The sequence below is a fragment of the Panthera tigris genome, chromosome A2 (assembly GCF_018350195.1).
Source record: "Panthera tigris isolate Pti1 chromosome A2, P.tigris_Pti1_mat1.1, whole genome shotgun sequence".
Taxonomy (NCBI): Eukaryota; Metazoa; Chordata; class Mammalia; order Carnivora; family Felidae; genus Panthera; species Panthera tigris.
Window position 1 is genome coordinate 82,016,918 of NC_056661.1, and position 15,576 is coordinate 82,032,493.

General features: G+C 36.5%; 1 protein-coding gene across 1 annotated transcript in view; it reads right to left on the reverse strand.

Moving 5' to 3' along the window:
• The window catches only part of MAGI2 (membrane associated guanylate kinase, WW and PDZ domain containing 2), a 1,321,708-nt gene that overhangs the window by 318,271 nt on the left and 987,861 nt on the right, over window positions 1-15,576 (reverse strand). Inside the window, exon 7 of the mRNA XM_042965265.1 lies at window positions 13,181-13,238. Coding sequence (XP_042821199.1) covers window positions 13,181-13,238 — 58 coding nt within the window. The remainder of the gene's footprint in view (window positions 1-13,180; window positions 13,239-15,576) is intronic.

A 15,576-nucleotide genomic window follows, 5' to 3' on the forward strand; every position in this document is an offset into this window, starting at 1 on the left:
TGGAGCCTGATTCCAAGGACAGTCAAAGAATTAGCAAAGACACTCAGAATAGTGAGGAATCATGCAGACAACATCACCAATATCTGCAATTAACCAGGAAGGAGGAAGACAGGGAAAGAGTGCTAATAAATGGGGGATGGACAAGACTGGGGGCAGTATTGTGGCCGATTCTCACAGTCAACTGGACATGAAGATAATTCCAATTCCATCTGGTACCAAAACTCCCAACATTTCCAGGTCCAATAACCATAGTGAGAAAGATATTAAAACACATTATGTTTGACTATTGGGTCTTTATTACTGCCTGGATCGGGGGAAATCAAATATATAGCTCTTCCTTTTACACACTGGAAAGTGATGCAGGAGGAACTAGAAAGCCAACCAACAAACAAAAGAACACTCTTATTTTGATACTTGGCATAAACTTTTACTATGATACCATGGGGCCTGAGTGTGGGCAGAAGGCTCTCGTTCTGGGAAGGTAAGGACCCTGGGAAGAAAGGCATGGGAAAAAAAAGAAAGAAAGTAGTGGGAATAGAGAATAAAGGTTTAGCAGAACTAAGAGCAAAGAAAGGTGGAAATGAATTACTCCATGGTTGTTTTCAATAGGTTGTTTTTTGCAGGACAAGTATTGTTGCAGAGTTTCACATAATTAGCATACAACTTTTAAAATTATGCCATTACTGTAAGAGCAAAGCTTCATACAGATTAGATGATAGTTCCATGTAGCTGTAATGGGGTATGTATTTTCACATAACGTGTTTGTTCCTTTTCATAATACGCACCAGGAAGGCGAATTTAGGCTCCCACATCGGGCTGAGTTTATATTTTTCATTCTGAATCGTTAAATAAAGATGAAAGGTGTGATGTTGAATATTTCAGAAGCGCATTCCATTTTGCAGTTTTAAAGTTACTTAGTTCCTGTTCTGATTTAAATTATTTAATAGATGCCACAATTTGGGGAGAAAACAATTGTTTGAAGAAAGAATGTCAGCCTTGTAAACAAAGGAGAAAATAAAGGGAGAATGGTGAATGGTAGAGGGAGTGGGAACTATTATTCATTGAACAAACACTATATGCCAAACCCTCAGCTAAACAGGCTCCATACTTTTAATTCATGTGGTCTTCAAAGTGGGTAAATGATTTTCTGCAGATCTCACAGCAAGGGGCAGGTGTGTGATTCAAGCCCAGCTCTGTGTAGTGCCAAATCCAACAATACTGATTTATGTGGTTCTGACACAAATACACACTTACTTTTCAAATGACATAATTTACATATATACAGGCATGGACTATGTTTGTAATCTTTAATATACTTTATCCAGGCGATTTTCAACTTCTTTTCACCAGAATTCATTGTGAAACTGGTAACTTTCACAGTATTGTAAATTACAACAGGGAAATGGATGCAAAAAGGGCAAAAAATTTTAAAATATGGCACATTATTTTGATTATGAAATGATTTTTTTTTAGACCACCCATAGATTATGTACATAGAAATGGGGACTTAGGTTTCATAAGAAAACGTGTGTGTGTGTGTGTGTGTGTGTGTGTTTTGCATACTGTGAAAAATGAAATGGTAATGAGAATATGGGTGAGGAACTAGGAGACCTGGCTTTGCATAATGCGGTTTTTAAACCAGAAAAGTCTCCTTCAAGGATTGCCTTTCAGATTCACTGAGGGTTAATCTTAACTCAATTTACTTGAACTCTGCTCTTTAAACTGTGGAAGTCGAACATAAGTCATGTCTCTGGCAATTATGATATCGATCATAAGATGATTCGGCACTAATATTTATGAACAGGTTAAGGTTGTATGTGAGTGAGAATGAGGGAGTCAATAATAACACAAATATGCATATCTTGTCTCAAATTTGATAAGGGCATGTGAGGTCCTACTGAGGTCCAGTGATACAATAAGAAATGAAAATGAGATACTTACTCAGCAGGAAATTTCTTACATGGTAACACAGTGGAATCTAGAGAACTGCTCAACTCTCTCCCTGGCACATAAAGGTTATCTGTGAGCTGTGGACTCATGAGGAAGAACAGGGGTGAGGGGCGCCATCTGCACTCTCTGCTGTCCTCAATCTCACGTGTGCATCTAGGGTTTCACTAACATGAAAGCCACTTACAATGAGTCTGAGTTGTCATTCTCTCCTAGTTTTGAGACCCAATCAGTATTCAGAGTTTAAGCTACATTTGAAGGTGGAATCCACCACTCACTACCTTTGTGAAGTTCCCCTGATACCTCTGAACTGCAATGGCCCATCTGTAAATATCCTACTTTCCTCATGGGACTATTTTGAGGAGCACACAGAAAAACTGTATGAAAGCATTTAAAGATGGAACATTATGGAAATTTAAGTTGATTTTAATGTTATTTTATATTTAGAGTATGAGAGTTAACTAGAGCTTAAATATGGACAACATAAAGTCTCTAAATTCCTGTCCTGGGCTGTAATTCTATTCTCACCTTGTAGTTTGATGGCTTGACTTCTAGAAGTTTCTCCATCCATGAAACATGAATAATAGCATCTAACATAAAGTTTTGTGGTGATGATTTAATGAGTTACATAAAATACCAACTATCTACCAAGTAGGTAGGTACCAACTTAATAGATGCTAGCTATTAATATTACTTTTCTGGGTTGACTAATAGTTACTAAGTATTTACACATTAAGTCAATGTCACAAAGTAAACTACTAAGTAATGTTACAGAAAAAAAAAGAAAATAATTCCTATCACTTTATCTATCTGAAAATATATTCACCTTTTTTTTTTTTGCACCTAATTAAAATGGAAGAAAGGGAAGTAAGAACTGGATGAGGGGACTTTGTCAGCCTCCATACGTGAGTGTTGTGCTTAATGGAAATCTGAACTAATGTTTTAACATTATGATGAACTTAACAAATGGTGCTTAATAAGCTGTCAGAAACTACATACCTAATGGTGAGTTTCTTCTAGACTACATTAGTGCAAAACTAATTTCACTGGTTCATCACAGCAAATTGACTTTCTTTTGCCTGTATGCAGTAGAGCTGGCTAACCTTCTAAGCCACAGAGTATTTTTTTTTCCCCTGACAATTTTGAAGTTCATCTTATGTAGCTAGATTGAATTTAAATGTGAAATCTTATAATACAGATCTTTTTTAATCCACCCGTTTTTAGTATACAATTAGCTGGATCTATTTTAATATCATTTGGTCTAATTAAATGCAAAGTCACCTGTTAAACACTAGTAATAAATAATGTTTAACAATATCGCTTCACATCATAAGAAAGGGGAAAACAACATTCCCTTCGAATGTATTCAGCTTTGATAATAGTTCTTACCCTGACTTTTTGTTTATAAGCTTATATTTATCTTTCTGCCCTTTTAATGACAATTGTAACCACCATCTCATGTCTGTAGATATGAAGTACATTTATATTTTTTCCATAGCTTTGTGAGGAGATTCTATTATAATAATCCACCCTTTTTGGAAGCCTTCTTTCCATAACACTCATGTGATGGGATGGTTAAAACCATTAAAATAAAATTCAAAAAGTGGTAATGTATATGTTATTGTCTAGCCAAATAACAAGTGGAAATTGAAAGAAAATGCTTTCAGATTTTAAGTATTCTTTGATCAGCAGTTATAATGAGAAAATAATGAGGCTCACACAGGAAAATGGCCAAAATTATCCTTGTTAACACAAGGTACAGTAGATATTCCTTGAACTAGCAGAGACCTTAGCAATCACCTAATCCAAACCGCTCATTTGACAGATAAAAGCCAGGGAGGTTAAGTATAATTTTGCACTTGCCTGTGAATTCAAAATCATGGATGCAAAAAGGACAAGTATTACTAACATCATGGTCTGTGACACAGCATGAATTTTGAACACCATTATCTGCATACTGAAAAAGACGAGACTTAAGTTCTCATGTGGGGGTGGAGGGGCATTACATTTTACCCATTTAGGGTGACCATCCTCTATTTTATTCAATAATAGGCTGCCCAAAGGATGACATCAATAGGCCACTTCCTGGGTTTGACTAAGTTCCCTCATCCCTGACAGTACTAACATCTCTCTGAGCTGAATGTGATTCTAGTTATGTATCCATTAAAGATCTAAAAAGGCCTAAATGCTAGCCAAGTACTTTAATTCCAGAAAGAATTCTTTTCTAACACTGGGGGAAAAAATGGCTGTGTTGTTTCAGTATGCTAGTTTTCTACTTGCTGTGATCCTGAGGGATTTTTAGGATAATTTTGACTCCATGGAATTTTCACTTTATGTACTAACTTTAGAACTTAGTCTAAGATAGGATTCCAAAGTATGTGATGATACGGATTGGTAGCATGAGACAACAATCTGCAGTTTACCCACAAGAAGCCTAGCATATTTAATCCAGAGAGAGAATAGCTAAACTATAGAAGCTAACTGTTCTACAAATTATAGAATAATAACAGTGATCTTGGGGTGCCTGGGTTGGTCAGTCGGTTAAGTGTCTGACTTCAGCTCAGGTCATGATCTCATGGTTCATAGTGAGATAGCTCAGAGCCTGGAGCCTGCTTTGGATTCTGTGTCTCCCTCTCTCTCTGTCCACCCCCCTCCTCTCTCTCTCTCAAAAATAAATAAACATTAAAAATTTTAAAAAGAAAAAATAATAGCAATGATCTCTTTATGTGTTATATAACATTGCCTTGGCTTGGCAAGAGGCAAACAGGATTGTCCAGTTGAAGATAGTAGCAGCTTTCTGATGTGTTGCCTTGCTATGAACCCCATTGGACTGGAGTCCCCTCCTCCAATGGCAGGAACAGCAATTCCCACAAGGCTGTAGGTCTTCTCAGTGCAGGAATAATATCCTCCACACAGCTCATATCCAGCTCAAAGGGTTGTCTGCAACTGCCTTGAACAGCAGGTCCCCCAAATGCAGACTGTCTTCCCTGCTGTTCCCAAGGCTATTTTCGAGTTCTCATGGTCCTATAAAAATGGTGGAGAAGGAAGAAGCATGATCTTTCCTCAGGAGCACACAGCATGGTGTTTCTGGTTGTGACTACTCCTGTCCTCTTTCTCCCTGTAATGCTGAGGGCTCAGGGACTGTGTCCCTCACACTGCTGCCTCCATGACAAGTTCCTCTGCTCTGTTCTACCTGGTGTGCTACTGGGCTATATGCCTATGCTTCACCTCTGCAGGAGCACCTAACAAGAGCCTGATTTAATTTGCTAGATTCATAAAAAAATGCCTAAAGACAAAAAAACCCCAAAGTTTTACAAATATATTCATAAATATATTCATAAATATATTCTCAAAGAAAAGTTGATGCTGGAGTAATAATTCCCCTGTCTTTCATTACTGACTTCAAGACAAAGAAAATAATTCATTAGAATTGTAAAAATTGTCTTAAAAAACATTTATATGTAACTCTGATGCCAAGGGTGAATAATTCATTGTTATTTCTAAAATTCCATTTGCAATTAAACCAATTTAAACTTCTGGATGCTCAGAACATTCTTTATTTGGAACCTGAAGGTTTGTTAAATAAGGTGGTTTATGAGATCAAAGAGTTTCTAATAAGAGTGTTTTTAATTAGAAGTTTTCTTTCCTTCATTTGAAAAGACATTCAGGGGAGGAGAAGGTAACTAGAATACAGAACACATTTTGATCATATTAGAATGAAGCAGCAGTGGTGAAGGGCCTCACAGCATGACAAATTATCTCTGATCTCAGGTGAGGGATGGATGAGGGGTGTGCATTCAGATCCCGACTGGATGGTAGTGGTAAGAAGAAAGATTGGACACGGGACTTCACTTTGGTTGAAAGGATCATAGTTTAAAAATATTTGAGGGAATCTGGCATAAAGAGTAAAAGGAAGCCATAAGCCTTTCTTCTGATCTGTGGTTGAACTGTAGTGTTAGGAAAGTAAATTAATAGCCAGTTGAAATTTATATAATATGAGTGAGTAGTACAGAGGAGGTAAGTAGGAATCGCCAATTACATACTATCAGAAATGCTAATGTAGGGTGCCTGGGTGGCTCAGTCAGTTAAGTGTTCAACTCTTGATCTCGACTCAGGTCATGATCTCATGACTTGTGAGATCGAGCCCCATATTGGGCTCTGTGCTGACAGCATGGAGCCTGCTTGGGATTCTCTCTCCCTGTCTCTCTGCCCCTTCCCTGCTCATGCGTGTGCATTCTCTCTCTCTCTCTCTCTCTCTCTCTCTCTCTCTCTCTCTCTCTCTCTCTCAAAAATAAGTAAATAAACATTTATCTATATATCTATATATCTATAGCTATATATATTTTTTTAAAGAAATGCTAGTGTAAAATGCAAAGAGGATGTGTATGAAGCTAGGGTGTCCCTCACTTGTAAGACCAGATTGCTTGTTTCTTCCAGGCTGAAAGGAGTGACAGCACAAAGGAAGAAACTGGCCTGGCTCAGAGCAGAGGAGGTAAAAATATAAAGCTGCTGACTTAGCAAAACAGTTACTTGTAGTTCAGAAGAGATCAAGTGCCCCACATTTATTTCAATAGACCTGTTCCCTTTGTTCAGCTGTGAAATGAGCTGATTTATATTTGTTTAATGAATATGAGAAAATATTTTGTCAGGTAAAGACATTTTATATTAGTATAGAAATACAGCTACTCTACTGAACAGTCTCTCTTTGCTACATAGGGCATCAGACTTCATCAAACTTCAGCCTAACTGGCCAGATGTCCTTGGAGAACTCAGTGAAGTCTTCAGAGGATTCGTCCCCTTGTTTGTAAATGTTGTGACTGTCATTTGGGATAATGGATGTGAAAGCACATTAAAAGTTAAAATAATGCCTTGTATGGAAACCAATTTGACAATAAATTTCATATATTAAAAAAAAATAAAATAAAATAATGCCTTAAACATTACTATTTCTACTATTACTTTCACAAATCCCAGCTATATGAGATTACATATACAGTAGATAATTATGACCAGAATAATGTCCTTAGGAAATAGTCTGAAGCCTCAATCCCTTTGGAAGCCATAGAAGCATCATACTCTGCAGTCCTTGCTTTATGATTTCAATGGGCTTACAGAATGATCACTAATTCTAAAGAAACACCGTTCTTTATTCCATGTGGCATGCTCTCACCATGAAATTAAATGGCATCTTCCTTACAAATCAAATCATTTCCCTTAGAGTTGTTCACTTTTGGGGGTATAGTGTAATCATGAACGAGCTGCAGAAGTAATGCCATAAGGAGAAGCCTTATCCATGTTATTGGGACACACAAAATAAAAATAACTAACATTTATTAAGCACTTGCTCAATACGTGTCAATTGCTAAGCACCAACTGTGGCATGAGACTATCCAGGTTCAAATTCTGGCTCTATTATTTAGCACCTGTAAAACTATCTGTACCGCAGTTTCTTTCTAAAGTGAGGATAACAATACAGACTTCAAAGGTTTTTTTGTTTTTGTTTTTTGCGAGGATTAAATGAGCTAGTATGTGTAAAGCGCTTTGAATACCACTTGGCATGTGGTAAGCTCACAATAAAAGGTCTTCCTCTCCTCTCCTCTGTCCCTTCCCTCTCCTCCTCCCCCTCTTCATCCTCCTCCTCCATGATGTGTCTACTCAAGATCTCCCAGCTGGGAAGCTGCAGGACTGGCATCCTGTGAGACTCTGTAGCCCATACTCTTGGCTACTAACTGATAGTAATTGATATTACCAAATGCTATTGACAAGATTTGGAGTTCACCATAGCATAGAACATCACGGAGCAAGTGCATGGTACTTCAGTTTAACGTCTTCTCTTGCATACATTTGTAAGTTGGGGAAAGGATTTCTTTGTTAAACAGCTGTTTTGATAGCATTAAGAAAAGTTTGCCATTGTTTGACAGAAAAAAACTGAAAGTTTGAAAAAGTAACTTTCAGTATAGGAAAAAAAAGTCTCTAAGGACAAACAAGATTTTAAAAGGGTACTCTTATCTGTTTATTTCTAATTGGAAATGTTTTACCTTCATGCTGACTTTTAAAAAAGTCTAAAGTTGGGAAGTTTTTTCTTGGAAAATTTAGAAAACTACTCAAAGGCATGAAGGAGGGAAACATTCTTAAGATATGGTATTGAGTTAAAATCCTCCCTAACCGCTTTCCAACTTGCAACATCATGACGAATACTCACCATTAACCATGAAATGAATGTGATTTTCCTTTTACATTTAATGTTACATTGAGGATATTATGCAGTATCTTTCAGACTTTCTGGAATTGTGTACAAGTAACATTTTATGGTAGCAGATGCGTGACATCACATGAAAAACTTATAAAACCTTTACATGAAAATCACATCTGTCAGTCCCCACTATCATTTTAACTGTGGTTATATGGTGTGCTTCTCCGTCTGTGACAGAGGAGGCAGCTTTGCCTGAAAGCTGTTCCAGGAAATTGTGTCTTCTGGACTAGCTAGTTAAGCAAATTGTGTAACTGCCATTGAAACCAAAATGTACCCAGCAGACATAATTTCACAAAAGAGGAGAAAAAAACCACATTTGTACAAAAGTCACAGCTGTTCAACTCTACATTTTGCACTTTTCTCATTGAAAAATTTTTTTCTCTTCTGTATGAACAGTGACAGTTACATTTCTAGTTAGCAACTGTAGGCCTTCTTAATACATTGCCAAGTACTGTGCTATCATGGATTTGGTGTCTGTCAGAAGAAATTGGGCTAACTTCTGCCTGCTGCTCCATAGAATAGAAACTTGGTCCATCTGCCCTGTCTACAGATGAAATAAGGGAAGATGTTGAGTAGGGCCCATTGTTCTCTAAAATGCAGAGCTGTGTGGCTGCCTCTGCTGCTCCAAACTAGTGCCAACATCCCATGTTAAGGTCCACACAATATGAACTCTTCTTCTTTCAGGTCTTACAAATCTTAGTCCTGGTGGTCACCTTGTCCAGAGTCACTCTCAAGTCATTGCTAATGGAGCTAAAGGCTCAGAATGCTTGGGTCAGGAGATGGTCTCAGGATGCCTGGGTGGCTCAGTTGGTTAAGTGTGCAGCTCTTGATCTCGGCTCAGGTTCCTGGGATCGAGCCCTGAGTTGGGCTCTGTGCAGATGGCGAGGAGCCTGCTTGGGATTCTCTCTCCCTCTCTCTCTGCCCCTTCTCTGCTTATGCATGTGCTTTCTCTCTCTCAAAATAAATAAATGAACTTTAAGAAATGTAAAAAAAAAACGTCTCGCAGGCTGTGTGCGACATGACCTCCCCTTGTTGGACACCTTCCTTTCACTGTGAACCTGTACTAGAGGTAGGCCAGGGAGATGTTCTCTAGGGACCCCTCATTCTTCTTAGTGATGAGTTTCAGAGGCTTGTTCAGACCATTACAGGCTTATGCTAAATTTATTGGATGCATTTCGAGCAAAAGCTTGGAGTCTAGGCTCTACAGTCAGAGTGCCTGGGTCTAAATTACAGCCATTCCTCTCAATAATGTGTGATACTGGTTAAGTTACATAACTTCATCAGCTGGGATTTTCCTATCTCTACACTTCAGACAATCTACCTCCTTATCACTATAGTGAGAATTATAAATGTGGTAAATAAAGGCTGTTGAGCACTTAACCCAGTTCATGGCACATACTAGGCACTCATTAATGTCAACTATCCTGATGATATGGTAAGGATGATGGTGGTGATAATTTTTCTGACTTTTGAATATAATAAACCTAAAATCTTAAAAGTGATTTTGCACAGGACAGAACTGTGGCATAGAAGGGTAAAATCGGTAATAGTGGTCAAAACCTATTCAATTCAGGTTTTTCAGTTTCGAGTTGTATGAACACTTTCCTCCTATAGATCGCTGGAATTGCTATCTGCTTGTCTGAGGCTGACAAGGAGTATGAGTGCTTGTGTAACTGGGCCAGAGGCACAGGCTCATTTCAATCCAACATGCCCTGCTGATGACAGAGGGTCCACTCTGAAACTTCTGCTCCCAGACACTGGTCTATTTGAACAGAGTGACAGGCTGCTAAGTTAGACTTCTAGTGTCCCTGCACAGGCTTTTTTGGCCACTAGGTGGGAAGGTGGAATGTTTGCCATATTTTGTAACCATACCTCTAATTGTGTGAGTGTGTAATTAAACACCAAAAAAATGATAGCTCTACAGAAAACCCGCTGTCCATCATTATTAATAGAATTCGTGAATCAACATTTTCTGGACTACAGATTTACAATGAAGACCATCTTGCTCTGTTTCATTAGCTGAATATTAATGTTACAAACGTATATGATTCCAAGATATTGATACCAATGTTATCACTACAATTATAAACAGTGTCTTAATCTAGGTATATTGTATCTTATATATAATGATAATCTGTAATGAAAAGTTGACATAACAACTTAAATTAGACATTTATTATTTTTTGGTATAACTGTATGAAATTAGGTGGCCTTTATTCAACAAAAATACTTTATGGGCTGAAAGTGATGAATAACCACTACACTCAATATGCAGTGTTTCCACTTCATACAGTTTCCACCAATAAGACTACTTTAGAACCAATACATACCTTGTGAAAATAAAAGTGTAATAGTGATGCAATTCACATTTTTTTGGAACAGTTAAAACAAACCACATAAATAGATATATTCCAGTTAAAATGGACAAGTTGTCTTTGTTGTGACAGGAGATATCCCTGATTTTAAGTAATGTTTATATTATATAGGATAAATGGCGGTATTTTAATTATTTTGATAATTTTTTTCAAAGGACATTTCTAAGAAATATTGGTATATAATTATACTTAAAAATTATCTTCAGATTTGAATTATCTGTCTCAATTTTCTGGTTGGTCAGATACACCCCACACATCTACTAATTGGTGTTGGTATGTGTCACGGAATCATGTAATGGAGAAAAAGCCATGACAAGTGGTAGAACTGGATGCAACCTAAAGGAAGTTAAAACAATCTGACTCACTAAGACCTGTGTGTATGATGTCACGTTCACTTGAAATCCAAAACTACTAAATATGGTGGTCTGATCTAATGATATAAGATGTGACAGGGTAAATTATGAATAATTTTCTGACTATGGTGGTGATACATGAAAAATTAAGTGGAGACATATAGACAGAAATATAATTTAAGCAAAAGCAAATAAGAAAAGACAATCATTTGGAGTATAAAGGTAATTAGGACAATTGTCTTTTAGGGTTACAGCTAGTGTCCAATTCAATAATTAATTACAAGGGGTCTACCACGGCAGATCTTTACTTGAACAACACGAACTTCAATGATTAAGAAGGTAGGAAGCATTACTTTCTGATGTGTTGGGTGTCTCACCTCTATGACAGACAATTAAGACAGGGAAGAAAAGTTTGAGTTAAGTATTATTTTCCACATTGAAGCCAGCTTGCAAGCAGTTGAAGGCATGGGAGAACAACCTAAAGAATTAGAACAGGGTGGGGGCCAGAAAACTATGTCCAGCAGGACAAATTTGGCCAGCTGCCTATTTTTGTAAATAAAGTTTTATTGGATGATAGCTATACCCCTTCATTTAAGTGTTGCCTATGGTTGCGTTCAAGCTACAGTGGCAGAGCAGAATAGTTATGACAGAAGTCATATGCCCCACCCCCCGCAAAAAAAAAAAAATTGCTATCTGGTTCTTACTGGAGTTTGCTAATATTTGGACTAAAGAAAAAAATTCTTATTCAATGAATTCTGTAAGGAAGTGTATTAAACATGAGATCTGGTTTCTCACATACCTCAGTTTTCTTTCCTTACATGGAGTTATCTTGGATTTCAGATGTAATATCTTGGATTCAGATTTAGTGAATTAAGACCAGCTAGCATTTATTGGAGACCTATAATGTTGATAAATTAATCCAGAAGCTGCAGCTATATTATTATTAAAATATGTGTATCTTAATTGATTAACAATATAGTAGAACTAAGGGGGAGGCTTATAAGTATACGCAAGTGATGTCCCTTTATTTTTGCAATTAGTGATACCTCCAGGAATTCATTTTACTTTTTGCATCTATTGAGTATCCCCTGACATTAGAGCACTAGATATTATGTAAGAAAATGGCACGTGGTAAATGAGGTGAATTCATCTTGACTTGAAATGACTGACAGTGATGCCAAATTTGGGGGTTTTCTAGATGAAGATGAAGGAGATACTCAAGGGCAGGAAGCTTACAGATCTTACTCATCATCACCTCCCCAGCACAAAGAAGGGCTTGACACTTAGTAAAAGCTTAGTAACTGAATATTATTACCAGAACAATTTAGCAATAATGCCATTGATCACTAACCCTTCACCATCTAGATTATTATTGTTAAAAAGAATGTGATTAGAGAAAACAGAGTTAGATCTTGATAAATAATGTGAACACCTCTAGTTTTTCAGTCCTTGCATCTCTTGGGTAGTAAACTTCTCATAAGCAACATGTAGGCTTTGCTATTCACCCAAGAACATTAACAACATTACACACTAGAAAGAATAAAAAAAATTCTCTACCAGAAGAGGGGGTTCTAGAAAAGTAAGTTGCATATTTAACTTTTGGAAGTTATGAATATTACTTGATTTTCCTTAATATATATAAAGCCCTAATAGGGGCTTTATTTGAAATAAAACAATGTATGGAGGGGGTAACTCACATTATACCATACATATACATTACATTATACATGTACATATACTATACATTAAAGCAATGCAACCTCCATTAGACAACATAAAAGTCCAATCTGCAGAAAGAATACTATTAATTGGAAATGGGGCCTTAAAAGAGAAAAAAAATTCTAAATTTTATTTCATCCTTCAGCTGGAAAATATGGCTGCTTTATTTAATTGGTTTCAAAATCTATTTTAATAGAAAATCTCTTTTGCACAACTAACCAGCTCCCAACATTTTGATTGCAAAATGAAGGGCACTTACTTTGATAACTTTAATTATCACTCACTTAGAGGACAGTGTGAAACACTTTTCCAATTGGTGTTTCAGAATCATGAGTCAAAGGAAAAGAATGACAAATTAGCCAGCTGGAGAAGGAAAATACAGCTAGCTGGTGATGCTTGAGTCTTTGTGGATATTTCAAAGTAAGATGAAAGAGAAACAAAAGGGCTGTTAGCCACACATGCTCAAGAAATGAAATACTAACACAATTTCACAACATGTTAATAACAAGTTAATAGCAAACTTAAAGACTTACTCAACATAATAAGTGCCATATATGGGATCATCAATTTTTTCCCAGCCATATGGAAGCTCTGAAAAATAAAGAGTTATTTCTTTCAGTAAATAAGCAACAGATATCACAATTTCTAATAAAAAGTAATATAATTTAATTGTTCACGTATTGCAGAAGCAGTCTACCAAAGTGGAGGAAAGCATTCAGAGTCAGCACTAACATTCTGACACGTATTGTAGGAACTATAAGAAGCACTGACTTGAAAATTGGCAGTTAAAACACAGAGCTCTCTTCTCTGCAGATATACTGCTGGGGCTAGCTGTTGATGCCACGCCAAGCGGTAGGATGGCACGTCATCACGTTATCACCACTCAGGGCAATACAGAAGGCAGATTGCTTTCCTGACAGTGCATACCATTTTCTTATTTATTTGTATTGTTAAAAGGAGCACTTCAGGATAAAGATCATATTTTCAAAATACCTTTCTGAGGATAGCAAATAGTTTCTGATGACTGAAACAAAGGCATTATAAGTTCTCAGTTGACATTCCACAATTCAAGATGGTTAGCTGGCTGTTCTCTCCACACAGGCCAGATTTTGAATGCTGCCAATATACTCTCTGGGCATGGTTTTCAAAGTCTAAAATTTTGAACCCCCTTTCCTTGGCAATATGATTCATATTTTCTATTCTTCATGGTTAATTTTAATATACACATTTAAAAATATCAATAATACTGTACATGCTTCTATAGGCAAAAACATGCTATTTGAAAACAAGATTTATTTTATGACACTGTTTTCCAAATACATTGGAGCCTTTATGATTATTAACACCTATAAATATGAAGAGTATTATATTTTTCTTTGTAGATATTAATTATACACGCATAGCACTTAGAAGCTAAGGAAGATATATTGGCATGCTTTCAATGGTATGTTTAAATGAAATTTAAAAGTTTTATTATTACAGTAATAACACATGTTCACTGTAAGCACGGCACAGTTATAAACAGAAAATTAGAATTATCTGCAGTGTTGCCATCCAGAGATAATCACTGCTAATATTTTGGTGGATATCCTTTAACTATTTTCATACGTAGGTATTTGTGACTCATTTTTTCAGAGATCAGATCACAGAGTGCACATCATTTTCATAACCTGTTATTCCTACTTGACAGAGTATCAAGGGCATCTTCAATGTGAATGAGCATTACTGCAGAATGCCACTTTTAGTGGCAGGTGGTGGTCTGCAGTATGGCTAGGGTCTGTACAACACTACCTCTTCTGTTATTGAACATTTGGGACTTTCCGGTTTTTACCTGTTATATGTCACCTGTGTTGGACTCACTAAACCTAAGTCTTCCATCATTTTCCCGGTAACTTAGTCATAATAAATTCCTATAGGTGGGATTTTGGATTAAAGGGCATCTACCCTTTTATGGCCTTTGATCTAAATTGACAGATTAGCACTGTGCTACTCACGAGATAGAACAATTTATAATCTCACTGGGGGTGTATGAATAATTTTGTTTTTCTGTACTATCGAATCAAATGCAGGTCCACGATTCTTCATCCAAAACTTTTATGGACAGTTAGGTTTTAGAATTAAGAAGTTTTCTGATTTTCAGACGTTAACACGATGCAAATGTCTTCTGTCCCATAACACTCCAAGCAGAGTCTGGGGAAGCAGTTTTTAATCAAATACATGAGCATTTATGCAGCCAAAATTATGTGATCTGTACCAAGAGGCACACATAAGGACTACTTCATATCAGTGAGCACTGTTTTGTTTCCAGAGTGTCCAGGTCAGGTCACATTTTGCTGCCAAATGAGTTACAAAAGACAGTTTTAAGAGCTTTTGAATTTTTGGATATTCAGATAAAGTATTGTGTATCATTATTTTAAAAACCAACCACACTGATTTTAAAATGGCAACTTGTGGTTGGTTTAAGTTACCTTCCTTGGGTTGCTAGCTAGTTAGAACAGTTTTTGTAGGTTTATCCTCAGGCAATTGTGTTTTCTTTTGCACATTTCTCATTTTTAAAAGTCAATCCCTAAGAGTTTTTTATGTATTAAGGATATTAATCCTTTGTCACATGTTGCATATGTGTTTTTGAGTTTGTTTAGATTTAATTTTGAACATTTTCTTTTACACATAGATGTTTTAAATTTTATTTGGTAAATTTCTCAGCGTTTTCACTTAGGTTTTGTCATTGGAGCCTACTTAAATACTGAAGATATTTTTCTAGTGTTTCTTTATCTTGTTTTAACATAAAGTCTAAGCTATGCTTTATTTATATCTCTTAGATTAGTCATATCTGAATGAATATATAACACTAAATTGTGGGGTACCTTAAGAAATTTTTTTTCAAAATGATCATGATAGCATTACTGAATATTCACTACAATCAAGGTAC